General features: G+C 41.8%; 1 protein-coding gene and 1 long non-coding RNA gene across 16 annotated transcripts in view; one reads left to right on the top strand and one right to left on the bottom strand.

Annotated features, from left to right (window-relative positions):
* The window catches only part of CLIP1 (CAP-Gly domain containing linker protein 1), a 125,057-nt gene that overhangs the window by 86,466 nt on the left and 11,484 nt on the right, over positions 1–27,107 (bottom strand). For 13 of the 15 annotated variants that reach the window (XR_013551394.2, XM_078435848.2, XM_078435859.2 and 10 more), the window contains exon 2: positions 1,805–1,999. Coding sequence is in view for 14 of the 15 variants with exons in the window: in XM_078435848.2 (XP_078291974.2) it covers positions 1,805–1,889 (85 nt within the window). In the remaining variant the exon portion in view is untranslated. Of the gene's footprint in view, positions 1–1,804; positions 2,000–18,049; positions 18,210–22,213; positions 23,495–27,107 lie in introns of those variants that run through there. The other 2 variants (XM_078435850.2, XM_081790653.1) reach the window with 2 other exon arrangements.
* Positions 18,203–27,107, top strand: part of LOC144613919 (uncharacterized) — a 37,944-nt gene continuing 29,039 nt past the window's right edge. Inside the window, exon 1 of the long non-coding RNA XR_013551395.1 lies at positions 18,203–18,400. This is a non-coding gene — a long non-coding RNA (uncharacterized LOC144613919). The remainder of the gene's footprint in view (positions 18,401–27,107) is intronic.

Here is a 27,107-nt window from a genome sequence, read left to right as displayed (position 1 = left end):
GACTTTATATGCTAAAGGGTGTGCATAAAAAATGCTAAAAGTGAAAAAGACAATTCTAAAACAGGGGTGAGAGGGCACCTGGGTGGTTCAGTCAGTTAAACGTTTGACTTCAGCTCAGGCCATGATCTCATCGTTCATGAGTTTGAGCCCCGAGTCGGGCTCTGTGCTGACAGCTCAGAGCCTGGAGGCTGCTTCGGATGCTGTGTCTCCCTCTCAATCTGCCCCTCCCCCACTCATGCTCTGTCTCGGTCTCAAAAATAAATAAACATTAAAAGAATTTTTTTTTTTAATTTGTCTAAAACAAAGGTGAGTATAACTGTGGAAGGGCTCAAGGAAGGGGCAGCATTTGAAGGGGTCCTAAAGAGAGAAAGGATTTTGAGGGGAAGGAGAATAAGAGATGCCAAAGCAAAGCTTGCCTCTCATCTAAGATGTTTTATGGCTTCTCTGATAAAAACACAGGAAAACATGGGTTTATCCTCATTACACAAAATGTAAATAATTTGGGACCTTTATTCAGTCAACAAATATTTAATGAGCTCCTGTTATGAGCTAGACAATGTTCCACGTATGTGGGTGGATTTGGGTAGTGGGGAAAAAAAAACAACCACAAAGATCCCTGCCCTCATGAAAGATCAATGAGGTTTTATGGAAAAACTTAAAGAAACAAGGTTGGACTAATATTTTACGGTGGACATCTGTCTGGGATGGCTGATAACCTATTCAATAGTGTATAAATCACATTAAAAGCCCATAAAAGCAAGTATCAGATACCCTCTCCTGTCTCTCTTAAAGACCTTAGGTGGCCATTATGGGATATAAATTGAAATGGTGGAGGAGGAGATGGAAAACAGAGGAGGAAGAGGCTGAAGATGGTCAAGGGCATGGGTTCATCTATGAAATGGGGATGATTTCCCGCATAAGCCAGATTTGGGCCACTGTACCACCTGCTCCCTTGAAACCAATGGCCAACTTCAGATCGGTTAGTGTCATCAAATCTCTTAAACCAGACTTGTCTTTGTTTTCTCCACATGTCCCTAAGCCCCAAGGAGAAAGGTCCAGATGAGTTCAAAATGACACAGGGAGAAAAACAAAGTACTGTATCTTAACACCGTAAGGATTAAATACTAAAGTCACTTGACAACTGTTTTGGCACCATGCACTAAACAAATTAAGTTTATTTTCTTTTTAATTTATTTATTCATTTTGAGCAAGAGAGAGAGCAAACGGGAGGGGCAGAGAGAGAGGGAGAGAGAGAATCCCAAGCAGACTCCATGCTGCCAGCACGGAGCCTGATGTGGGGCTCGAACTCACGAACCACAAGATCATGACCTGAGCCAAAACCAACAGTCACTTAACCAACTGAGCCACCCAGGTACCCCTAAATAAACTAAGTCAAAAAACAAAAAAAACAAAAAAAAAAGACAACCTACAAGAAAAGTAAACTCTTTATTAAGATTTTTAGATATATAGGCACTTGGGTGGTTCAGTTAAGCATCCGACTTTGGCTCAGGTCATGATCTCACGGTTTATGAGTTTGAGCCCCTCGTCAGGTTATGCCTGGAGCCTGTTTCAGATTCTGTGTCTCCCTCTTTCTCTGCTCCTTCCCAACTCACACTCTGTCTCTCTCTCAAAAATAAACATTAAAAAAAAATTTTTTTAAGATTTTTAGATATAAAATTCCAGGTCTTTTAATTAAACCTTTTTCAAATATTTTCAAGAATATGAAGTTTTATAAGGCTGTCTTTTTAAAGTTTTCAAATAGGATTCTAATTGATTTCTACTAAGGGAAAACAGAAAGCCTTACCAGCAGCAGGTGTCTTCAAGGCTGTGCTTCCAGGTTTAAGGATCTTGGTAGGGGCCTTAAGCCCACTTGGTTTTAGCATACTCATTGTCCTTAGGATGTCAAAGCTATTTTTCCTTTGCCTGTTGCCACTATCTTGCCCCAACCATTGATATAACTATGGGTGTTTCTATGGTGAAGTCAGTCTCTGGGTTAAACCTGCAAAAAGAAAAATATAAACAGAATTTAGAATCTATAGGAGGAAGAAAGTAGAAATAACATCTATCATTTTTTTTTAATGTTTATTTTTGAGAGAGACAGAAACAGAATGCAAGCGGGTTAGGGGCAGAGAGAGGGAGACACAGAATCTGAAGCAGGCTCCAGGCTCTGAGCTGTCAGCACAGAACCAGATGCAGGGCTCAAACTCACTAACTGTGAGATCATGACCTGAGCCGAAGTCAGACGCTCAACCGACTGAGCCACCCAGGCACCCCAAAATAACATCTATTATTAAAGCAGTTTCGCAAGCTAAACTTTTCTTTATACATGATGATACACTATCTCCACACGTAACCTAGAAAACTCTAGATAAAGACATGAAGATGCGGCTGAAATGGATTTAGAAGCAGTTTACCACCCTACAAACAAGTAGTCGAGCCTAGCAATACATTCATTTTTCTTTACCTAACATTACCAGCTCAGTACAGTGCCTAAAATCCACACATCCACATAACAGGATTCAGAAAAATGTGAAAAAGGAAAAGAAGGGGGCTTTCAAATTTTTATTGCATTCATTTGTATATTGCTTAAGTTTTATGACCACAAGCTGGTATTAATGTACCTTTTTAAGTTCACAGAATTATGCAATGCTCAATACAAAACCATATACATGTCAAACTAGAGGGAGGTTCAAACTCTGTAAGAAAAAGCTGTATCTGGGAAGTGAAAGAAAATTGTTTTTGTCCTATCTACAGAGAAATACAATACACTTTTTATTTACTCAAGACCAGGTATGAAACTGCAACTTTGGGCCCAGGCAAAATAGGATCTTGTCTTATTCTAAGAGAGGAGAAAAACTTAGGAATTTAGGAATATGAGAAAAGAGTTCTAGACATAACACCTAAAAACAGAATATGAGAAAAATGTTACTGACTCTCTTGTCAAATGATTTTGCACTTTTCTCTGCTAGTAGAGCTGGGATGAGGAAGCACACAGATGGATGTCACTCTGCCATTCTTTTTGTTTTGTTTTAATGTTTACTTATTTGAGAGACAGAGAGCAACTGGGGGAGGGGCGGAGAGAGAGGGAGACACAGAATCTGAGGCAGGCTCCGGGCTCTGAGCTGTCAGCACAGTGCCTGATATGGGGCTCAAACTCGTGAACTCTGAGATCATAACCTGAGAAGAAGTAGGCCACTCAACTGACTAAGCTACCCAGGCGCCCCTGCCAGTCTGTCTCTCTTACAAGCAATGATGAGCAGCAGCAAAAAATCTGGCCGGGGATGTCAGAAGAGCCTGCTATGGCCCCTAGAGTGGACTGAACAGTGCCCACCCCTCCCCCACCCAGATATATCCATCTAGAACCTGTGAATGTGACCTTATTTGGAACAAGAGTCTTTGCAGATGTAATTCAGTTAAGGATCTTGAGATCATCCTGGGGATTACCTGGCTGGGCCCTAAACCCATTGACAAGTGTCCTTATTAGAGCAAGAGAGCACACCAAGAAGGCTACAAGAAGATGGAGGCAGAGATTGCACTGATGTGTCCAAAGCCAAGGAGAGCCGACAGCCACCAAAATCTCAGGGACGGGCACTGAAAGGAATGCTCCCTCAGAGCCTCCAGAAGGATCCAACACTATTGGCACATTCATTTCTGACTTCTGGCCTCCAGAACTGTGAGAGAACACATTTCTGTTGTTTTAAGCCACCCAGTTTGTGGTAATTTGTTACGGCAGCCCTAGGAAACGAATACAGCCATGTCAGCTTTCCTGTTCAAAGACAATCAGACTGGACAGAAATCAAACCAAGACAGTTGCCTCATCAGGCTCCATCTGCAGATTCCCCATGAATCTTGAAAGGGTCCAAAATGGTACAAGGTGTTTTTAATAATGTGAAATGTAAATTGTGTGGCTTGAAGATTCTGCTTAACAAAGAACCACTGTTTACTGGAAGACAGTGATTGCCAATCTTGACTATTAATACAAAATTCCAGGACTCCTTTCTATAACCACCATCATCATCATCCCTGCCATCATGGTGGCAATGGGTGTGGGAGTCCATGTCAGGGTGGGGAGCTGATTCAGAGTCGGGTTTGAAGCCACCTGCTTTACTGTCAGACCCTCACCATACACAGCCTGTAAGTTTCAAGCAGATTTACTTGTTCTTGCTACTGCCTTAGGTGGAAGGGAATGGCTGAGTCCCCTCTAAGCTGAAAAAGACTACTGACATGCGCAGAGAATCTGAAGAGGGTGGGGACAGGCTAAGGTCAGAAACTGCCTGGTCCAACATTATAAGGTGAAAGGGTCAGGTAGGTAAGAACAGAACAGACAGAGTACAATGGTCCTGGGGAAGTTATTACGATGGTAAGAAGAGAGCATGACGTGCTCCTTAAAATACTCCACTCAGGCAGAACAGTGAGTTTTTGGGCTCTGGTCAAGCGCTCCTCCCTCAAGAGAGATTGTGAAAAACACCATAATCAGCAACTAGGAAGCCTCAGCCAATTTCAAACTTTGCAGCTCAACACCCTGAGCTCACAAAAATCTGAGCATCTACAAGCCACAGTCAAAAGAACAGAGCATGTGGTTATTAGGAACCTACGTTTAGCTAGCTATAAACCCGAAGTCTAGACTTTGTGGCCTAACTGAATGCCTCTGCCTCTTGGTCCATACGAGTCATTTGAATCCCGAAGCAGGGAACTGTGACCAAGATATAACAAAGGAGAAAAGTCTAGTCTGTCTCGATAAAAGAATTAGTAACACCACCACCAATGCTGGGTTTTTTAATCTCCCAATTCAAGTTTCTTCTTCATGTATTATTAATGAATGGCAGGTCAGGCTTACTTCAAAAAAATCAATTCACTGAGAAAGAAAAGATCAAAGTCTTGGTCATGGTACCTACAAATCGTAATGACCAAGAAGCAACATCTCCATATAATGTTTCAAGGTCAGTGAATGTCACCTTAAAACTAATCACTTCCAAAATACATGCAAAAGAGAAAAAAAAAAAAAAAAAGACATTCTTGACTCTCTAATATGCTGAGGGTAGTTGAATTTCTGATGTTTGTGCTTACCGAATCTCAAGAGTTTTGGACCTAAAATAAGACAAACCACCCTTCTCCTCTGTACAAACCCTCCCAAAATGTACAAACCATAATACACACAGTATTATAATCTAGAAATAGTTTGTATGCATATTATTATCCTACTTGAGGCTTACAATTCTATGGATCAACAATTACTGTCCTTTCGTAACAAATGAATCAACACCTCAGATTAACAGATGTATTTCCTCACTTGTTAATGACCGGCCACCTGAGGTCATTTGGCTGAGCAGCAGAGATATGAACAGTAAGTAGGCCTGATTCCAGAGTCCCAAGTTCTTTCCACTGAACCTAACATTCAAAGTTAGGAAGGACCGCACACCACAATTAGAAACATTAGGACTCAGTCTTACTGAGATGACGGACACGTGTAGAGGAGCAAGAGTGCCAAAAGCACAAAGATAACACTGAGTTACTTGCATCTCAAAATAACCTGGAAGGTAGGTGACCGGTTATCAATGGTTGTCCATTCATGGACAAAGAGAATGAAGGTCTGAGCAGTTAAGTGGCTTTCTCAAGGTCACTCAAAGAAGTGGTGGTGGCACTTTTGAGACCCTGTGCTTTGCCTAATAGATGAGCTCTGAAGGCAATCTTCCTCCAAGATAGTAATCCATTCATTCAACAAACATTTCCTGAGAAACTACTATGAAAAAGGCACTCTTCCATTTTCTCATGGGCCCATGCAAAAAGCAGGGAGACCTCTGGGAGGCTCAGAATGAAAGCTGAACACAAAAAATATTTGTCTTTGAGCAAGAAATGGGAGCTTACTGGGGAAATATAGCAGGAACGCCAAGCAGTAGAGTGAACATGAGATTTGCGGTCACAAACTTAAAGCGAAACCAGCCTCCCTTTTCCTCTACTAACCTTTTCTTCCACTAACAAGCTTCTGCTCAGGCACAGGTACCAGGAAGGTGGGGAGCTAAGTTCACTCATGAGCAAAATGTTGCCAGTTAAATTAAAATGGAAGGGAAAAACAAGGAGCGATTAAAAAGGGACAGGGAGGGATGCCTGGCTGGTTCAGTCAGCAGAGGATGCAACTCTTGATCTCAGGGTTGTGAGTTCAAGCCATATGTTGGGTGTAGAGATTACTTTTAAAAAATAAAATCTTTAGGGGCACGTGGGTGGCTCAGTCAGTTAAGCTTCTGACTTCAGCTCAGGTCATGATCTCATGGTTCATGGGTTCGAGCCCCGTGTCGGGCTCTGTGCTGACAGCTCGGAGCCTGGAGCCTGCTTCACATTCTGTGTCTCCCCTCTCTCTATGCCCGTCCCCCGCTCGTCCTCTGTCTCTGTCAAAAACGAATAAACGTTTAAAAAAAATGAAAATATTCTTTAATTTAAAATAAATAAATCTTAAAAAAAAATGAGACAGGGAATCTGAGATGGGTGAAGGAAAGTGAAGATAGGGTAGTTCTGACAGTGAAAAGTAGTGAGGGATGAGACACCTCAACAGGATGGAGGGTGGTAATCACGAGGGTACCAGGTGCTTCAACGACATCCTGTTAAACTACAGATTCTGACTCAGCAGGTCTGGGATGGGGCCTCGGGTTCTGCTAACACTCCCAAGGGATACTAATGCTCCCTCCCCTTTGAGTCGAGAGATAAGAGGTGATGGTGAGAGTGAGAAGCTTCAAGGTTTTGACCAGGGAGATGGAACACAGTGGCCTGAGTGTGGAAGCGATTTTACAAAGGACCAGGGAGTCCACAGATAAAGGGAGTGGAGAAGTTAAAAGGAATCAGAGAGAGAGAGAGACTGAGGTCAGGGCATGTCAGCTGCAGGGGTACACCAGGTGGTAGAAGAGCTGGGGCTTCTGAAGGCCTGAGAAGCAGTTTAGGCCAACAATCACACCAGCCTGGCCCTGAGTTACCTCCCTGAGGGCTACAGGGGAGGTGGGAGGCAGTCTTCAGAGGCAGGTGTCAGATAAGGCAAGGAGGGAAGGAGACTGTTCACAGAAGAGGATGGGGACATAGAAGACTGATCATTACAACCTGAATTACAGAAGGTGAGTTCGAGTTTGGGAAGAAAAGAAGGAGTGAAGAATTGGGCTAAATGAGGTGAACCCAGAAGCACAGGAAGGGATAGTATGAAATTATCCGTCCTCCACTGTAATGAAGAGGTAGTATGCTCTTGTGCACTCTCTCTCTCAAAATAAACAAACTAAAATTTTAAAAAATTTAAAAGAAATCCAACCCTTAAATACATACATGCCTTTTTAATACTCTGCAGCAACATGGCAAGTAGACAGGAAGCACCTCAGCTGTGCCCCACTGCGTCTCAGAGAAGAACTTGTACAACAGAGAAACGCGCTCAATTAGCCACTTCTTTAGGGAACATCTATTGTCCCTGAAAAAAATGACTGGTAAACTATGGCTACTGAGGCTTGGGTAATCTGGCAGACATTCTCTTGAAAATGAACTATGTGACCCTGTCCCTTCAAGGAAGGGTTATCTTTGTTAACAAAGATAAATTTTACAGACTTCAAGCTGTATAAGAAGCTTGAAGTCATACTTCAAGACAGTATGGTACTGGCACAAAAACAGACAATCAACGGAACAGATCAATGGAACAGAATAGAGAACCCAAAAATGGACCTACAAGTGTATGGCCAACTAATCTTTGACAAAGCAGGAAATCTTGCCATTTGCAACTACGTGGATGGAACTAGAGGATATTACACTAAACGAAATTAGAGAGACAAATATCGTGACTTCACTCATATGAGTACTTTGAGATAAAAAACAAATGAACATAAGGGAAGGGAAGCAAAAATAATACAAAAACAGGGAGGGGGACAAAACATAAGAGACTCTTAAATATGGAGAACAAACAGGATTACTGGAGGGGTTGTGGAGGGGGGATCGGCTAAATGGGTAGGGGCATTAAGGAATCTACTTCTGAAATCATTGTTGGACTCTATGCTAACTAACTTGGATGTAAAATTACAAAAATAAATTAAATAAAATATAAGCACAGATTTAAAAAAAAAAAGATAAATTCTAGGTATTCAAGAGAAACTTCAAATTTTGGAAAACATATCCTCCACTGTGAGCTTGACAGTTTCCCAATACTGAAGAATTCTCTGATGAAATCAACAGGATTAACAAATGTAATTTTTTGATATTATAATGAAATGTGCCAGAATATGGAAATGTGCCATAACTCAGTGAATCAATCTTTTTCAACGGACAATGCATAATGTTACAAAATCACTCATGGGTAAAATATTCATTCAAAGCACAAATTAAACCAATGGATTGTTATGTAACAATAGAAGTTCATTCATACGGTTTCAGACTCCAGTTTTAATAAACTACAACCTATCAAATTTTGGTAGAAGAAAATCCATAACTATCTGAAAATGCTCTTAAAAATACTCCTTTCCCTTCCTCTTCATCCGTTGAGGCCAATTTCCTTCATGTGCATCAACCGAAACGATTCACTACAGATCGAATGAGGAAGCAGCTGTCTCCTATTAAGCCGTCTTCTATTAAAGACAGATTTGCAAAAATGTAAAAACAATGCCATCTTCGTTCAAGTTTTTATTTTAGAGAAAGTTACTCATTAAAAATTTATGTAACATGTAATGGATTTCTAATTTCTGATGAAGTAATATTTCCAGCTTTAATTTCTAAATGGTATAAACATCAATAGATAAAACCTAAATAAAGAAAAGCTCTCTGGACACCTCAATAATTTTTAAGAATGTAAAAGGGTCCTAAGGAAAAAAGTGTTGAGAACTGCTGTTCTATCCATTTGTGCTTTGTATTTAGAGTTGCAAAGGTTGAAAACCCCCATTCCCTAAGGGCTTCCAGAAGCATGTGCTTCTGGCTCAGATAGTCACAGATGCGGACGCCAAGTTAGCAAGTACAGTATTTACTACTGTATTACCACTGGCAGAGCGCTGTGCTGGCGGGTGAGTGACATAACTGAACTTAAAATTTGTGGGAAGACTTTACGTACATAATGCAAAAAGAACACAATTATCCATTAATATTGGGGTATTTATATATGTAAACCAGGCATTTCTCTAAGTTGGTTATCAGATGGAATGGTACTCCAGATTAGTTCTCAAAATGTGCAGCAGCAGCAGCATCACCTAGAAACTTATCAGGGCCCTCCCCCACCCCAGACTTACTGAAACAAACTCTGGGTGGGGGACCAGCTACTTGTATTTTTAGCCCTTCTGGTGATTCTGATGCTTACATTCAAGAACCACTCACTGCTGAACGATCGATAAAAGTCACCTGAGGTTCATTTTCTCAATTACATGCACATGAACCATCCACGTGTCCGATTCCCCAAATCCACTACAGAAGCCTCAGCGTTTCACTCCTCTGTGCTTTCGTTTCAGGTGGTTCACTCAGCCTTGAATGCCCTTTCCAAGTCTAGTTACCTCCATCTGCTGAAACCTTACACAAGGGCAGATTCAGGCACTCATCTGCCCCACAAACCCTTCTCCAATGCTCACCAATGAAAATGTGTAACTTCCTGTAGTACTGAATCTGTACCTCTTCCTAGCACCTGGCACACTAAGTTGTGTGTGTCGTCTACGCACTCCACCAGACTGTCTTTTAGTCATTGTTATATTCCCCACAGTACTTTATAAACAATGCTCACTAAAGAAAATGAATGAGGGGGGTGCCTGGGTGGCTCAGTCGGTTGAGCATCCAACTTTGGCTCAGGTCATGATCTTGCAGTCCGTGAGTTCGAGCCCCGCATCAGGCTCTGTGCTGACAGCTCAGAGCCTGGAGCCTGCTTCAGATTCGGTGTCTCCTCTCTCTGCCCCTCCCCCACTTGTGCTCTGTCTCCCTCTGCCTCTCAAAAATAAATAAATGTAAAAAAAAAAAAAAAGAAAATGAATGAGGGGCGCCTGGGTGGCTCAGTCGGTTGAGCACCTGACTTTGGCTCAGGTCATGATCTCACAGCTCTGTGGGTTCGAGCCCCACATCGGGCTCTGTGCTGACGGCTCAGAGCCTGAAGCCTGCTTCGGATTCTGTGTCTCCCTCTCTCTGCCCCTGACCCACTTGCATTCTGTCTCTGTCTCTCTCAAAAATAAATAAACATTAAAAAAATTTTTTTAAAAGAAAAAAAAAAAGAAAATGAATGAGGAAAATAGTCTTAATTGTTTCAATAATTCTACACACACGCCAGTCAGAGTGTATCAGTATTTTAAAAGATTATACTTGGTGCTTGCTACAGGTGACAGAAAAATACATAGCAGAGACCTAAACTCAAGGAGTTTATAATGTAGTTGGGAAGAAAAGACCCACATATATGAAAAATAACTAAGATTACAATGTAACTTACAAGAAATACCAAGCCATGCAATGATCCTGGAAGTGTTTTTAGAAGATGGAAGGATGGAGTGGATTAAGGCAGAAAGAAAACGCTTCATGGCAAGGAAGGATTTCAGCAAGGGCTCAAAGGAAAGTAACAGCCTTGTACAGGTGTCAGCAGTCAGGATATTAAGAAGTCCCAGAGAAAAGACTTCAGAGGAGGAGAGGAAGGAGGAGGAAAGGTATAAAGCATGTGAGTAAAACACTGAGCAGCTTGGTTTGGCTAACATCAGAAGATTCTTGCAATAAATCAAGTTAGACAAGAGCTTTAGAATTCAATCAAAAAAATTTACTATGATCAGCTTTTACTTCAAGATTCTAGTGGTAGGAAATGAAAGATGTCTGGAGTTTCCTCTTAAACCCTAAATTTATTTCAGTTGTTCATTTCAGTGATCTTCACCTGGCTACCATTGTCAAGCAAAGATTTAAACCAAGGGTTGGCAGGCTTTTTCTAGTGGCGTGCCAAGTCTTCACTCACTCAAACCGTGGGTACAAGTAACAGATGGGGGCTGCCGGGGGCAGGTCTTAAATTTCAGGAAGAGGAGCCATGAGCATCTGAAGTCAGTGATCAAAATGGAAATACAGAGGAAGGTTCTCATCTCAAATCCTTCACATACATAACACCTTAGCAAGGATAAATTTGCAGGGGCTATAAAAATTAGATACCGCTGAACATACATGACAACTCTGGCCTCTCCACTACTCTGCACGTATGGTAGGGCAGACCAGAAATCCCACGAACTACTTTGCCTTGATAATGTGAACATGAATAAAGGAAAACCTCACTAACATGGAGTCAGGAGGCCAGGAGGGGGAGTTCTCAAGCAGTATCAGTCACGAATTGTCAATGACCAATCCCAACACAATTGTCAACAGGAAAGAATCCTCAATAACAGGCCCCAACAGCATAAGATGTATACAGCATCTCCTCCAAGAAATTGACTACCTCACTCAGCCAATGAGGAACAGTCATGACCCTGAACTCTTGCCTTTCTCCAATGGACTCTTCTCAAAAACTTACCCTTCCCAACTTCCACCTTCTCCATAGAATAACGTGCTTACTTTGTTGGACTGGCCTATGGTTTTTGCTACCGCCTGCTTATCTTGAATTGCAATTCTCTGCTATTCCAGAATCAACTCATTTTTGCTGGTAAAATAACCGTTTTAAGATTTTTAGAGTGTCTTACCATCAACTGTTCATGTTGGTCTGTAAGGCACACTGAAAGCTAAATGTTCTAGATCTGCACTACCGAGGATGGTAGTCACTAGCCACATGTGCTGTTTAAAGTTTAAATTCTTACAAAATGAAATAAAAATTCAGCTCCTCAGTCGCATCAGCCACATTTCAAGTGCTCAATAACCACAGCGCAACATATACAACAATTTCTACCATGCCAGAAAGTTCTATTGAACAGCACTGTTCTAGAACCTCCTCCATCCAGGAAGGATCTCCATGTCAAATGTAATCACTTGAGTAAATTTTGAGGTTATCTCAATAATACTGCCTTGGTCAAAAGTATCCTTGACTCCTCTTTTAGAATTAACTTCAGAGACAGTTTGTTAAGTTGTACTTTATTGGTGACCCAAAGTGGTAATGACCACTCAATCTCTCAAAGCTCTTCATTGGACTTGACTCTAAAACACTACTGGCTGTTTCCAAAATTTGAATTAAAAAAAAAAAAAAAACTTTAAAATATGATGTGCAAAAAAAATAATAAAATAAGATGTGCAACTACTTAACATAGCAAAAATGTATCCAAGGCACACAGACAATTCCAAGAGTTCCCAGAATTATTAATGGCTCTATCACTGTAATAAATGAACAACACTTCCCTAGATGACAAAACCTAAGTTCTGGTGTACTTTTTTCATTTATTTATTTATTTATTTAAGTAATCTCTACACTCAACATGGGGCTCAAACTCATGACCCTGAGATCAAGAGCCACACTCTCAACCGACTGAACCAGACAGGAGCCCCTTTTTTCATTTTTTAAAATATTTATTTACTTACAGAGAGAGAGGGAGAGGGAGAACCCCAGGCAGGCTCCACACTGTCGGTATAGGGCCCAACACAGGGCTCAATCCCACAAACCGTGAGATCATGACCTGAGCCAAAAACAAGAGTTGGATGCTCACCCAGAAATGGACCCACAAACATACGGCCAACTAATCTTTGACAAAGCAGGAAAGAATATCCAATGGAATAAAGACAGTCTCTTCAGCAAATGGTGTTGGGAAAACTGGACAGCGACATGCAGAAAAATGAACCTGGACCACTTTCTTACACCTTACACAAAAATAAACTCAAAATGGATGAAAGACCTAAACATAAGACAGGAAGCCATCAAAATCCTCAAGGAGAAAGCAGGCAAAAAGCTGTTTGACCTCAGCCGCAGCAACTTCTTACTCAACATGTCTCCAGAGGCAAGGGAAACAAAAGCAAAACTGAACTATGGGACCTCATCAAAATAAAAAGCTTCTTCACAGGAAAGAAACAATCAGCAAAACTAAAAGGCAACCGGCAGAATGGGAGAAGATATTTGCAAATGACTAATAAAGGATCAGTAACCAAACTCTATACAGAACTTCTCAAACTCAACACCCAAAAAACAAATAATCAATCCAGTGAAGAAATGGGCAAAAGTCATGAATAGACATTCCTCCAAGAAAGACATCCAGATGGCCAACTGACACATGAAAAAATGCTCAACATCCATCATCAGAGAAACATGCACCGAAACCACAATGCGATACCACCTCACACCTGTCAGAATGGCTCACATTAACAACTCAGGCAACAACAGATGTTGGTGAGGATGCAGAGAAAGAGGAACTCTCTTGCACTGCTGGTAGGAAGGCAAACTGGTGCAGCCACTCTGGAAAACAGTGTGGAGGTTCCTCAAAAAACTAAAAATAGAACTGCCCTATGACCCAGCAATTGCACTACTAGGTATTTACCCAAGGGATACAAGTATGCTGTTTCGAAGGGGCGCATGCACCTCAATGTTTATAGCAGCGCTATCAACAATAGTCCAAGTATGGGAAGAGCCCAAATGTCCATCGATGGATGAATGGATAAAGATATATACACAACACATAATATATATAATGGAGTATTACTAGGCAATCAAAAAGAATGAAATCTTGCCATTTGCAACTATGTGGATGGAACTGGAGGGTATTATGCTAAGTGAAATTAGAGAAAGACAAATATCAAATGACTTCACTCATATGAGGACTTTAAGGTAAAAAAAACAAATGAACATAAGGGAAGGGAAGCAATAATAATATAAAAACAGGGAGGGGGACAAAACATAAGACACTCTTAAATATAGAGAACAAACAGAGGGTTACTGGGGGGGTTATGGGGGGGGTGGGCTAAATGGGTAAGGGGCATTAAGGAATCTACTCCTAAAAACATTGTTGCACTATATGCTAACTTGGATATAAATTTAAAACTAAATTAGTTTTTTTAAAAAAAGTAGGGATGGGAGACCTAAAACTGATCCAAATCACCTGAATTTATAAAAAAAAAAGAGTTGGATGTTCAACTGAGGCACCCAGGTGCCCCATTTTTAAAGCCAGTCACATTACTTATAATCTCAATTTCCAAACCATAATACTGCAACAGACTATACACTAACCCCCAGAATCCTATATTTACATCATTGACTAATGCCATAGTTCCAGTATTTTTTCAAGCGAAGAACCATTTGTAAAATACTTATCGCTAAAACTCACTTCTGAACAAAAGATAGCTACTATTTTGCTAGTACATTCTCAAATGGGAGATGCAGGGAGGGATCCAGGACACATAGATGGTTCGGTGGCACCAACTCTTCTGGTTCTCTTCTCATTAAAAGGTTTACATTTCACTTAACTGGAAGCTTTGTTGCTAAACATCAACACGAGAGGAACAGGGCTTTGTTCTTTTCCCTGTGTAACCTACAGGTTTACTTTGAGAGACAAAAAAAAAAAAAAGTCAGGCCTCAAGCAACAATTTTGAAGCAGATTAATATCCTAGTTTGTGATGTAACTCTGAGATCTGACCTAAATAACAAATTTTAAAAGGACAAGGTATTTATTTCAGGGAAGCAAATAACCTTAGAAGACTTATCCTCTTTCGTATTTCCCAAAAAGAAGTGTGCTTTGCATGTTGTGAGAATGTCAGCTTTACTCCAAGTTAGTATTCCAGAAAGTAGAAATACTCTCCTCCACCCAACAAAAAAATGTGTTCTACCCTCTGGGAAATCAAGATTTGGTACACGTTTGTTGAGTGTGTTAGATGTTAGACACTGGAAAAGATCAGCACCTAGGGAAGTTCCAAGTGATTAGGATAATGCCAGTACATAGTAAGCACTGAAACAGCTATTATTTCTAAGAATCCAAGCACCCCACTTTCCTATCAGATAGAATTTCTCTTGCTACACAGTATTTTAACAGGAAATTACATAAATGTCAGTCTTTCATTCTGAACAGATTTCCAGAAACGGTGGTTACAGTTCAAGACAACACCCTTCTCAAAATACAGAACAATAAGCTTACTGTACTTTTTTTTTAAAGAGAGAGCATTTTTTTAATGTTTATGTATTTTTGAGAGAGACAATGCACATGCTACTGGGGGAGGGCCAGAGAGAAAGGGGGACAGAAGATTCCAAGTAGGCTCTGCGCTGCCAGCAATGAGCTGGATTCGGGGCTAGAATTCACAAACCATGAGATCATGACTGAAGAAATCAGACGCTCAGCTGACTGAGCCACCCAGGTGCCCCTGCAGTTACTCCTTTTTTTTTTTTTTTTTTTTTTAATTTTTTTTCTGTTTAACGTTTATTTATTTTTGGGACTGAGAGAGACAGAGCATGAACGGGGGAGGGTCAGAGAGAGAGGGAGACACAGAATCGGAAGCAGGCTCCAGGCTCCGAGCCATCAGCCCAGAGCCTGACGCGGGGCTCGAACTCACGGACCGTGAGATCGTGACCTGAGCTGAAGTCGGATGCTTAACCGACTGAGCCACCCAGGCGCCCCTGCAGTTACTCCTTTTAATAAGCTATCTCTGCCTCATAAAAACATCCAGATAAAGATAAAAATTGCTTTTAGGAAAAAAACCAATGGGTTAATTACCAAGACCTTGGAAAGAAGAAAAATCAAAATAAAAACATGACTAATCAATTCCAAGGTTGGAAGTGAAGCCAGAGCCATCTAACACTATGCAAAGCACAATGAGCAAGTACTGTTTCAAGTGCCCCAGGAAACTACCAAACTGTCATTGTAAGATGCCTCCGGGATCACTCCCCCTCTGCTATGACTGACCCACTACCATTCAGACCCCACCTGGATAACCCTTCCATGAAAGAGATCTTGCAGAGGGAATAGGAATTCGAAAAAGATTCAGGGTGCCGGGTGGCTCGGTCAGTTAAGCATCTGACTTCAGCTCAGGTCATGATCTCAAGGTTCTTGGGTTTGAGCCCCATGTCAGGGTCTCTGCTCTCAGTGCGGAAACTGCTTTGGATCCTGTCTCCCTCTCTCTCTGCCCCTCCCCCATTCGTTCTCTTTCTCTCTGTCAAAAATAAATTTTAAAAAAGTTTTTAAATCAAATATTCAGTTCCATTCTCCCTGCATAAGAATATATCTTGAAAACACAGAAATGTTTGTAATAATGAAAACTAATCTAAAGCAGTTAAATGTCCCTGTAGCTAAAATTCACTTCAAATTTGCAGTTTCAAGTTTCTATAACCTATGTTTACAGGATGGCTCATTTCTAAGAAGCTGTCTCAAAGACGTCCCAGTTAAAGAGAGACATTTGAAAGGGAACATACCTAGAGGACCCATAAAGGGCCCCTAGTCTCAAAGAAAGTCAATGTTTTAAGACTGTAAGTCCTACGTGTTTAAGAAAATTGGGACATATGGCTGTTACAGAGGGAAATACATAGGACAACACTTTAAAGAGAAATCTACTTCAAAAAATGCGATGTTGAGTCTAATACTGACATGCTTTGCAAGAGGACAAAGCAGTAACAAAAATTTTTTTGATCACCTAATAATCTCTCAACATGGCTTACAGAATCAAAGTTAGAAGAGTCCCAATACCTACTTTAAAAAAGATGGAAGGGTTAATTTATCGAGTGCTTGCACCTACTATATAGGAAGAACGGGTTTTTGAAGTTTTTGTTTAAAGGAGGACAATACTTAAGAAATTCTATGTGTGTGTTGGGAATGCAAGCTGGTTCAGCCACTCTAGAAAACAGTATGGACATTCCTCAAAAAAACAAAAATAGAACTGCCCTATGACCCAGCAATTGCACTACTAGGTATTTATCCAAGGGATACAGGTGTGCTGTTTCGAAGGGACACATGCACCCCAATGTTTATAGCAGCACTATCGACAACAGCCAAAGTATGGAAAGAGCCCAAATGTCCATCGATGGATGAATGGATAAAGAAGATGTGGTGTATATATACAATGGAGTATGACTCGACAATCAAAAAGAATGAAATCTTGCCATTTGCAACTATGTGGATGGAACTGGAGGGTAATATGCTAAGTGAAATTAGTCAGAGAAAGACAAATATCATATGACTTCACTCATATCAGGACTTTAAGATAAAATACAAAGGAACATAAGGGAAGGGAAGCAAAAATAATAAAAACGGAGGGGGACAAAACATAAGAGACTCATAAATATGGAGAACAGAGGGTTACTGGAGGGAGTATGGGACAGGGGATGGGCTAAATGGGTAAGTGGCATTAAGGAACCTACTCCTGAAATCATTGTTGCACTATATGCTAACTAATTTGAATGTAAATGTTTAAAAAATTTAAAAAAAAAAGAAAATTCTATGTGTTAACCATCAGAGACTATACTTCTGGGCATTTGTGTGAAGCAACGCTTTCTCTTCCAACTCCAACTAAAACCAGTACAAAGAGCAAAACAAGGGGTGCCTGGGTGGCTCAGTCGGTTAAGCAGCCGACTTCGGCCCAGGTCATGATCTCACTGTCCTTGAGTTCGAGCCCCGCGTCAGGCTCTGTGCTGACGGCTCAGAGCCTGGAGCCTGTTTCAGATTCTGTGTCTCCCTCTCTCTCTGACCCTCCCCCGTTCATGCTCTGTCTCTCTCTGTCTCAAAAATAAATAAACATTAAAAAAAAAATTAAAAAAATAAAAATAAAAAAAAAAGAGCAAAACAATATATTCAAAAACAAATGATGACAACTTCTCTGTTGTGATGCGTCTGAATTCAAGCAAGCCTCTCGGTCATAATTTATACAAAGTCTGATCACCAAGTCTAATCATTTCAAATTGTTTCTATCTTCAGCATCAGGGCAAGTTTTCAAACAACAAAAATGTCAGGACTATTTGCAGGAAACAGAAAAACTGATAAATTACATAGCAAATAGAGCCACTGATTAACCACATACCCATTCACAGTAAAATCCTTCTGCTCTACTACTGAGTTTTCTGTTTTTAAATGTCCTGCCAGAGGATATTTTAAAATAATGATTTTCTTACCAATATATAGCTTCAGTAAAATATAGAGGGCCTACCACTAATGTCTTTATTTTTTTAATCTACAGAAGTCGCAGGAAACTCAGTACCATCTACCAATATGAGACCATCTGGTACCTCATGGTGTCTGTAGAATCGGGCCAGGTCTCAGCTCATATCCTGCCAAAAGTTGCACAAACATCTTGAGCAACCCTGCCTGTGAGGTCACGAGGATGATATCACAAAGAGGAATTCTGATGTAGGTCTACCTCTAGGATGCAACCTCACCACCTTAAAGAAAACCCTGAAGGTTCTAGATCCCTGAATCTGGAGCTGATGACAAGAAATGCAGAGGGCTCTCCCACCTCAGATGAGTAACACCTTTCTGCACTGCTGACCAGGATAAACAGTGCAGGTACGTAGAGAAAAGCACATCCACCCAAGTTCTCAGCTCAGCACCAGAAACACATTCATATATACTTCAAGCTGGTAAGTTTTAATTTTGGCTCACTTTCAAACACCTTTTCTTAGTATTCTCTCCTGCAAAATTAAGCAGTTCTTAAGAATTCTAAAAACTGAGTAGGAAGCAAATCATAAACTTAAAATGTTATTTCTGCCTTGACAATCTAACTTCACCAGCCCCAATTTTTACTCTATTCACTAAGAGGAGATTATGATGTGCAAACTAGAAGTTCATTTTGGGTTTGTTTTTTTTTTTAACGTTTATTTATTTTTGAGAGACACAGACAGAGCATGAGAGGGGGAGAGGCAGAGAGAGAGGGAGTCAGAATCCGAAGCAGGCTCCAGGCTCTGAGCTGTCAGCACAGAGCCCAATGCGGGGCTCAAACTAACTATCCATGAGATCATGACCTGAGCGGAAGTTGGACACTCAACTGACTGAGCCACCCAGGCGCCCCTAGAAGTTCATTTTGAAAATGCCAAAAGCGTAAATAAAGCCTCACCACAGCTCTGCAATGGTGTATTTTTTGCTAAGAAAAGGCAAAATTGCCAGGCCATTGGTAACTGTTGTAGCTTCGCCCTCTGATGAATTTTAGAGTTCACAAGTCAGCACAAAGTAAGAATTAGTATTTAAAAAAAAAAAAAAAAAAAAAAAAAAGCCTGGGTGACCCAGTCGGTTAAGCGTCCGACTTCAGCTCAGGTCATGATCTCACCACTTGTGTGTTCCAGCCCTGCATCGGGCTCTGTGCCGACAGCTCAGAGCCTGGAGCCTGCTTCAGATTCTGTGTCTCTGTCTCTCTCTCCCCCACCCCAGCTTGCACTTTGTCTTTCTCAAAAATAAATAAAACATTAAAAAAAAAAGAATAAAAATTTAGGGGTGCCTGGGTGGCTCAGTTGGTAGAGCATCTGACTTTGGCTTCAGTCATGATCTCACGTTTCAGGAGTTTGAGCCTGAGTGCTGACAGCTCAGAGCCTAGAGTTTGCTTCAGATTCTGTGTCTCCCTCGCTCTCTGCCCCTCCCCACTCATGCTCTGTCTCTCTCAAAAATAAACGTTAAAAAAAATAAACTGTTATTTCTAAGCAGCTAAAAACTCTTGAATTCGGGGCACCTGGGTGCCTGAGTCAGTAAAGCATTAGACTCTTGATTTCAGCTCAGGTCATGATCTCACAGTTCATGAGATAAAGCCCCACACTGGGCTCTGTACTGAGAGCATGAAGCCTGCTTGGAATTCTCTCCCTCCCTCCCTCCCTCCCTCCCTCCCTCTCTCAAAATAAATAAACAAACTTAAAAAAAACAAAAAACTCTTGAATTGGAAGGAAATGTAACAAAGAATTAATAATCATCTCCAAGTGATGGGATTATTGGTAGTTTTTGTATCTTTTCTGTGTTTCCTTGGGTTTCTCAAATTTTATTTAATGAATAGATGTAATTTCTTGAGAAGGAAAAAACACTAATGATTTTTAAGGCCACAGTAAAATGGCTTGAACCACAAAGAAAACATTCTGCTGTGCTGCTTCCACACAGGAACATAAATGCAGCACACAGGGCCAGCATGAGAGGTGCATATGCACACCCACACGGTGGCTAGGTGTTCACCAAGCTGATTTGTCCTCCTGGAGTCACAGACCACATTTCCCAGTTCCCTTTGCAGCTAGCATGGTCACATGACTGAGTTCTAGCCAATGGGCTATGAAGACACATGGCCCATCGGTCACTCCTAGGCCTAGCCCCTACTATCTTCCCCTATGCAGTCCCCCATCCTGGCCCTCTGATGGCCTGATGGAGGCGAACTGGGCAACCACAAAAGCATGGCCTGAGGATCGTGGGGTCACAACACAGAAGAAGCCTGGATCTCTGAATCACTTCTCCCGTTCGTCCATCAGTAAAAACCCACCCTGGACTTTCCCATAACTGAAAATGAACTTCTACCTGTTTCGGAGCACCTGTGTGCCTCAGTTGGTTGAGGGTGCGACTTCAGGTCATGATCTTGTGGTTTTTGACTTCGAGCCCCACCTCAGGACCTCTGGCCGTCAGCAGAGCCCGCTTCAGATCCTCTGTCCCTCTCTCTCTCTGCCCTTCCCCCACTCATATTTTCTCTCTCTCTTTCTCTCTCTCCCCCTTACTCCCCCCTCCCCTCTCTTTCTCAAAAATAAACATTGGGGCGCCCAGGTGGCTCGGTCAGTTGGGCATCTGACGCCTGGTTTTGACTCGGGTCATGATCTCACAGTTCATGAGTTCAAGCCCCACACTGGGCTGATGGCATGGAGCCTGCTTGGGATTCTCTCTCTTTCTGCACTCCCCTGCTCACACTCACTCTCTCTCTCTCTCTCTCTCTCTCAAAATAAATGGATAAACTTAACTAGTCTTTAAAAATAAATATTTTTTTAAAAAAACCTTCTACCTAATTACTAAAATTAATGGAGTCTGTCACAGAAGTTAGCTCTTCTTAATGTGGTAACAAAGATAAAAACTCTACTTTAGAATCATCTCGACCAAGTCAACTCAGAGAAATTTTTAGGATACGGTGCCTGGGTGGCTCAGTCGATTGAGCAACTGACTTCAGCTCAGGTCATGATCTCACAGTTTGTGGGCTTGAGCCCCATGTTGGGGTCTGTGCTGACAGCATGGAGCCTGCTTTGGATTTTCTGTCTCCCCCTCTCTCTGCCCCCTCCCATTGCCAAGCATGCTCTCTCTAAACATTTTTAGGATAAGCACTTGAGATAGAAATACTTCACACCACAAGAGCATAATTCTATGAATAATAAATAAAAGCACCATATTTTCTTAAAAGCAAAAAGACATTTTACTGGCAAGGGCAAAATAGGTGTAAAAAATACACAAGTCTGACTACAGCACGCTAAAAGTTACGTGAGCTACGACTGATGAATTGACAACTTGTTCGGTTAGATGACAGCAGTATTCTACTTCTGTGCACATTTGAAATTCTCCATAATATAAAGTTTTTATTATAGGAGGCATTTTAGTAATGTCTAAACTCCGCCTTCTCCCTTATAACCTAAAAAAAGCTTAAGCAATTTACAGAAACAAGAGACTCCTTAAAATAAGCAATTCCCAAAAATAAGCATGGTATAAACCATGTTCAAATGAAAGCAATAATGTTCTTCATGATTCTCTGATTCTTTTAAGGCTTAGTTTACTCATTTTTGTTTTATTGTTGTTTTTATTTACTGCTATAAAAAATGTTATGACTTAAAAAAATAAAAGTATCAACCGAGAGACTGGGAAATTAACACGTGGATTCCGTCCCAGCTGGATGACCTTGCACTAGCATTTAACCCCTTTCCAGACCTCAGTATCCTCAGTTAGAACTGGAGGTTACTAAGTAAAACCCATTTCCAACCCCACCCTTTTGTGGTTTGACTATTTTGGATTTCAAATCCAAACTCCCTAAGTGAAAGGGCAAGGATCCAAAGTGAAAGGAAAGCCACAGTGGCTGTAACTTTGCCAAAGTAAGAGTACCCTGCCACCTGTGAAGAGAAGCCTCCTCTGATAAGATCGGCTCCCGCAAGCTCGGCACGCCTGGCACCCTCCAGGAGGGCATCGTGTCTTCCCCGGCAAATCACATCCCATGCTGCACCTGGTCCCCTCGAGGCGCACTTCGCCCCACAAGTTATTTACTAACTCTGGAAATCGGACGTCAGGAGGCAAAGGAGAGCTGAAGAACCTGCGATGAGGTTACTCTGCCAGGAGAGGGAGTCGGACACTGAGCCTCTGGAAACCGGCTGCGTGCTAAGGACAGAGGCATCTGGAGACCCAGGTTTCAACTCTGCTCTGCTGGGGACGGGGAGGAAACCCAGCACCAGACAAGTTACATGACTTACCTAGAGACAGCTGCACTCGGAGATTTCCGCGCTGCCTTTTAATTCTAAAATGATTAAAGTTCACAAACTTAATAACAGAAGGGAAGGGGAAAGAACGTCTGAGAGTAATGGAAAGTCTAGTTTGATAGGTTTCTGAAGCTCACTTTCAAGTCAAGCTTGAGAGAAAAATTCAAAGGCTGTGTTCTAATATCATATTCCGGAATTTGGGAGGTCCATTCACAGCTTAATCCTGTCCCCTGGAGTCATGGTTATGTAAGTGTCCGTTGTATGCTGTGTCACTCGCTGTCCCCACCCCCAACACGGGAGATGCAGTGTAACCTGAGCTGGTCTGCTTCAGCCACTGAACACGCTTACACAACACTCTGGTAGCTTTCCAAACGGTTCGTATTTCCACCAAAGAAAGGCAAGTCATTCGATTTTCCCCCATTTCAGTTTCATTCACCTTCACATCTATGTACAGAAAAAAACTGGAGAAGATGAAACTGAAGAACATTTACATATTTTCTTCAATTCTTGAGTAAAACAGGAAAGGTCAAGTATTTCGACTGCGAAGACGATCATCAAAACCCCATCAATAAGCTGATGGGCCTGTGTGGGGCCAATTCAACACACCTCCTTTCCTGGCTGACCTGAGCTTACACTCTTGGGGTGGGAACTGCACAGTCACGCCTCGCACCCCGAGGACGGTCCGTGTTTGCACCACCCTGAGCATTCCCCTGGGGCAGGGCTTCTGGGACGTTCTCTAAAAGAATTCAAGCAGATGCATCACCTCCTCGTGGGGTCCTTCCTGACCACTGTCCCTGCCCTACCGCCTCCTCCTCTGCACTACACCAGCCACTGGGAGCTCTTCTATTACTGAACGATGCATCACACTCCTGTCTCGTCCTCATAGCATGCGATGACTAAGTTCCTCATGGTCAGGGGTAAGATCTGTCTTTGCATCCAAAGGACCTAAGAAAGTACCCGGTACGCAGTAAGAGTACAAAAAAGTTCTGAACTGACTCAACATCCAAACAAGAACCCGTAAAATGACGCGATACTGCAGTTTTCAAACTAAAGCATCAAGTGATTCTGTCTCACTTTCTCTAAGCCTTTGACAAAGATGACAGGAATAGAGAATTTCCCAGCCCAGGGGCTTCTTTTAAAAGTAGCCCAACAACGCTACGGGCAAACTATTCGATTACTTCCTCCAGTGAGTGGGACATCACAGTTGTTAAGTATCAAGTTAGATCATTAGCTATGTTGACAGTACCATACTTTCTAGACCAGCACTGTGTGATAAAAGTATAATGTGAGACAAATGTATAATTTTCAATTTTCTAGTAACAGAATTTGGAAAACTAAAAACAGCTGAAATAATATTTTATTTAACCAAAGATATCCAAAATAATTTTTCAAAATGTCATCAGTATTAGCATTATTAATAGGCTGTATCACATTACTTTTTTTCCTACTAGGTCTCTGAAACCCTTTGTGTATTTTCATATTTAGAGCACATCTCAGCTTGGACTTAGCACATTTCAAGTGCCCAACCGCCCTATGTGGCTTGTGGCTACTGGACTGTACAGGTCTAGAATACGTGCTTGAGGCAAAATACAAAGTAAGTAGCCTTCCTCTTGGCACTGATAATAAAGTTGCCAGGTGCCCCAAATCTCCCCGTGTGTGCAATATTCACCTTCCTAACTCCTAACATATGTGAGGAAAAGGAAAAATGTAAAATCTTGAATATAAAACTGAGTAATTTTATCGTTAAGAGGAGGGGTAAGCATCTGCAGTAACAGGATCTTTAAAATATGTTTGACCGGGGATACGTAACGTAGAAAGAGGTCTTGCTTATAGCACGAGGCACTGGCCAGCAAACCTGATAGCTCAATACTACGAGTTTGAAAATAACCCACACAAAACTCAAAGCAAAGCACAGACACTACAGACAGTACTGAGTTACATATGAAAATTTAATAAGCGTGTCTCGAGATACACGAGAGGAACCGGAGAATCACTGACTGGCAGGTTTAAGACCAATGTGGCCGGAGCAGCATTTCAAGTACAAAGAAGGGAGTGAGAGCATTTTTCTACTGAAGCAGCACAGCACCGCGCTTGCTGCCCTCTGGACGGCAGGAAACCAAGGCAGAGGCGAGCAACGGCAGGTAGGAACACACGGAAAGGGAGGCTCGGGGACTGGAGGGCAAAACCGCAGGGCAGTAAGTAAGGGTGCACCCACAGCGTCAGCTACTCATTTCTTACTAATCTGGTATTTTATTTCCCCCTCACCTTTAGTAAACTGTCTTACTTTGAAACAGTCTAGCGGCTATAGTTTAAGATTTAAGATCCAGAGGTGCCTGGGTGGCTCAGTCGGTTAGGCGTCTGACTTCGGCTCAGGTCATGATTTAACAGTCCATGAGTTCGAGCCCCACGTCGGGCTCTGTGCTGACAGCTCAGAGCCTGGAGCCTGCTTCGGATTCTGTCTCCCTCTCTCTCTGCCCCTCCCCTGCTCATGCTCTGTCTCTCTCGGTCTCAAAAATAAATAAAAACATTAAAAAAAAATTTTTTAAAGATTTAAAAAATCTCTCACATTTTCACTTTTGAGAAACTCTGTTAATCTTCTGAATGAAGACACAGAACGCTGGTCAGGGGACGGAGAGCATCTCCTCCAGAGCAGAATGTCACGAGCAAGCACATGAGAGTCAGTATGAACTGATGATGAGTGACACGAGCTGCTGAAGGTCCTCATTGGTTCCGGCCTCCCAGAAGCCTGCCCCTTGAGCACAGGGAAAATGTGCAAGGTGTCACCAAACACAGTTGAGGGCACAGGCCACAGAAGACCCACTGCTTCAAATCAGTGCAGTAACAAGTGAGGTAAACTAGAGAGAAGAGCAAGCAGGGTTCTGGAGCCATTTGGTTTCAGCAGCAACCAGCTGGTTGGCCTAACGGCCAACAGGATCTTAAACCTGAGACGTAAGTCTATGGAGGCTGGTGCCTGCGATGACAGGGACGCTCCAAACCGCCCCTCTGTCGAGCCCGCCACCTCCAGCGGAGGATTAAAAGACTCGGGAATAATGAAAACACCAGCCAGGAGAAAAGGCCATGCAGCCCTGTCAGAAATTAATACACGCGAGAAGAGAACAATTTTCCGAAGTGGAAAGAAAAGAAAGAGAATCCATCTCCCTGAGAGCTGACTCTGTCTTTCCAAGGCATATGCCTAAAAGGGTGGAGCAAGGTCTCAAATTTGCTCAGGAGGCCAGAGCCTCTGAAAACAGTGGTGTTCTTCACAGAATATCATGAAATACTGAGACACAGTACAAAAAAATGATTAATATATAGTAGCATGAGCCTAAGACTTAGAGAAAACAAAATACACAACACCTAACTTTTTCAATAAGCCAGAGTCAAACAGCTTTAAAATCAGCATAAAGATTCAAAACACAAAGTGCATATCTCTAGCAAGGATAGAGTACAAGAGATAAAAGATAAGTAAATAGCGTAGTCACTGTTTGTTGATCAATGTGAAAAGCACATTTAGACACTAAAGGACACAGGGTCCTTTAGGAAGGGTCAGAAGATTCATTGATGCCTTAATTCAAAAGGTGCCATAAGGAAGTTGTACTTCCAATCTCTAACTGGTAGAGGCCTTACAAAGCAATTTATGAAATCAGTCTACCAATCTCAAGTGTTGGTTTGAGAGGATCATACAATAAGATACTAATGCAGAGGGGCGCCTGGGTGGCGCAGTTGGTTAAGCGTCCGACTTCAGCTCAGGTCACGATCTCACGGATCTCGTGGTCCGTGAGTTCGAGCCCCGCGTCAGGCTCTGGGCTGATGGCTCAGAGCCTGGAGCCTGCTTCCGATTCTGTGTCTCCTTCTCTCTCTGCCCCTCCCCCCTTCATGCTCTGTCTCTCTCTGTCTCAAAAATAAATAAAAACGTTAAAAAAAATTAAAAAAAAAAAAAAGATACTAATGCAGAAACTTTTACCACATCTCTCTATCAAAGTCAGAAGTAGAATATAAGCGATTCAAGACTCAGTTCAGGATGTCTGCTGAATGAAGTCAGAACAGGGTATCGATAGACAGACATGACCATTTCAAAAATTATTCTGTGCTTAAAAAGTGTGTATTTTTAAGACTCAACGTATGAAATAGGGCACAATACAGTTGCACCCAGAACTTCACAGTCTATAGCAGTTTTAAAAAGGAGAAGGAGGGGTATGAAATCCAACCAAGGCAAAGAGATCTGGAGCATTAGGTGATTTTTCTAGAAGATGAAACTCTGTGCCATGATGCAACCGCCTGTAATTACGAATGCCTTTACACAGCTCAGTTTGAGTGAAGATTTACGTTCTTGCTACTTAAACAGAAAATAAGCAGCCTCCCAAAGTTCTTCCATCTGCAAAAGAATTTTTTTTAAAAAGGGAACATGGAAAGCTGAATAAAGTAAGCTATTCTCATTTACACAAGTTTCTACAAAATTCCTATGACTCTGTAACTCTAATACCACCAGCTTAGAGGCAGATCTTCAAAGGGACAAAAATTACTAGGCCTGGTTGGTATCTCCCAGAAGAACTTAATAGGTCGAGAGCAGTCAATTATACTAATGTGTCAAAAGGAGCAAATGTGCTTAATATAGCACCATAAAATTTTAGCATCAGAAGAGACCTTAGCAATCTAGTTCAACTTCCTCATTTTACCACTGAGGAAATGGATTCTAAAAAGTGAAATCACTTTTTTTTTTTTTGAACATTTACTTATTTTTGAGAAAAACAGAGACAGAGTGTGAGTGGGGGAGGGGCAGAAAGAGAGGGAGACACAGAAGCCGAAGCGGGCTCTAGGCTCCGAGCTGGTGGCACAGAGCCTGATGCGGGGCTCGAACTCATGAACCGTGAGATCATGACCTGAGCTG

The sequence above is a fragment of the Panthera onca genome, chromosome D3 (genome assembly GCF_046562875.1).
Source record: "Panthera onca isolate mPanOnc1 chromosome D3, mPanOnc1 haplotype 2, whole genome shotgun sequence".
Lineage (NCBI taxonomy): Eukaryota > Metazoa > Chordata > Mammalia > Carnivora > Felidae > Panthera > Panthera onca.
This window is presented reverse-complemented; position numbering and strand designations above follow the sequence as displayed.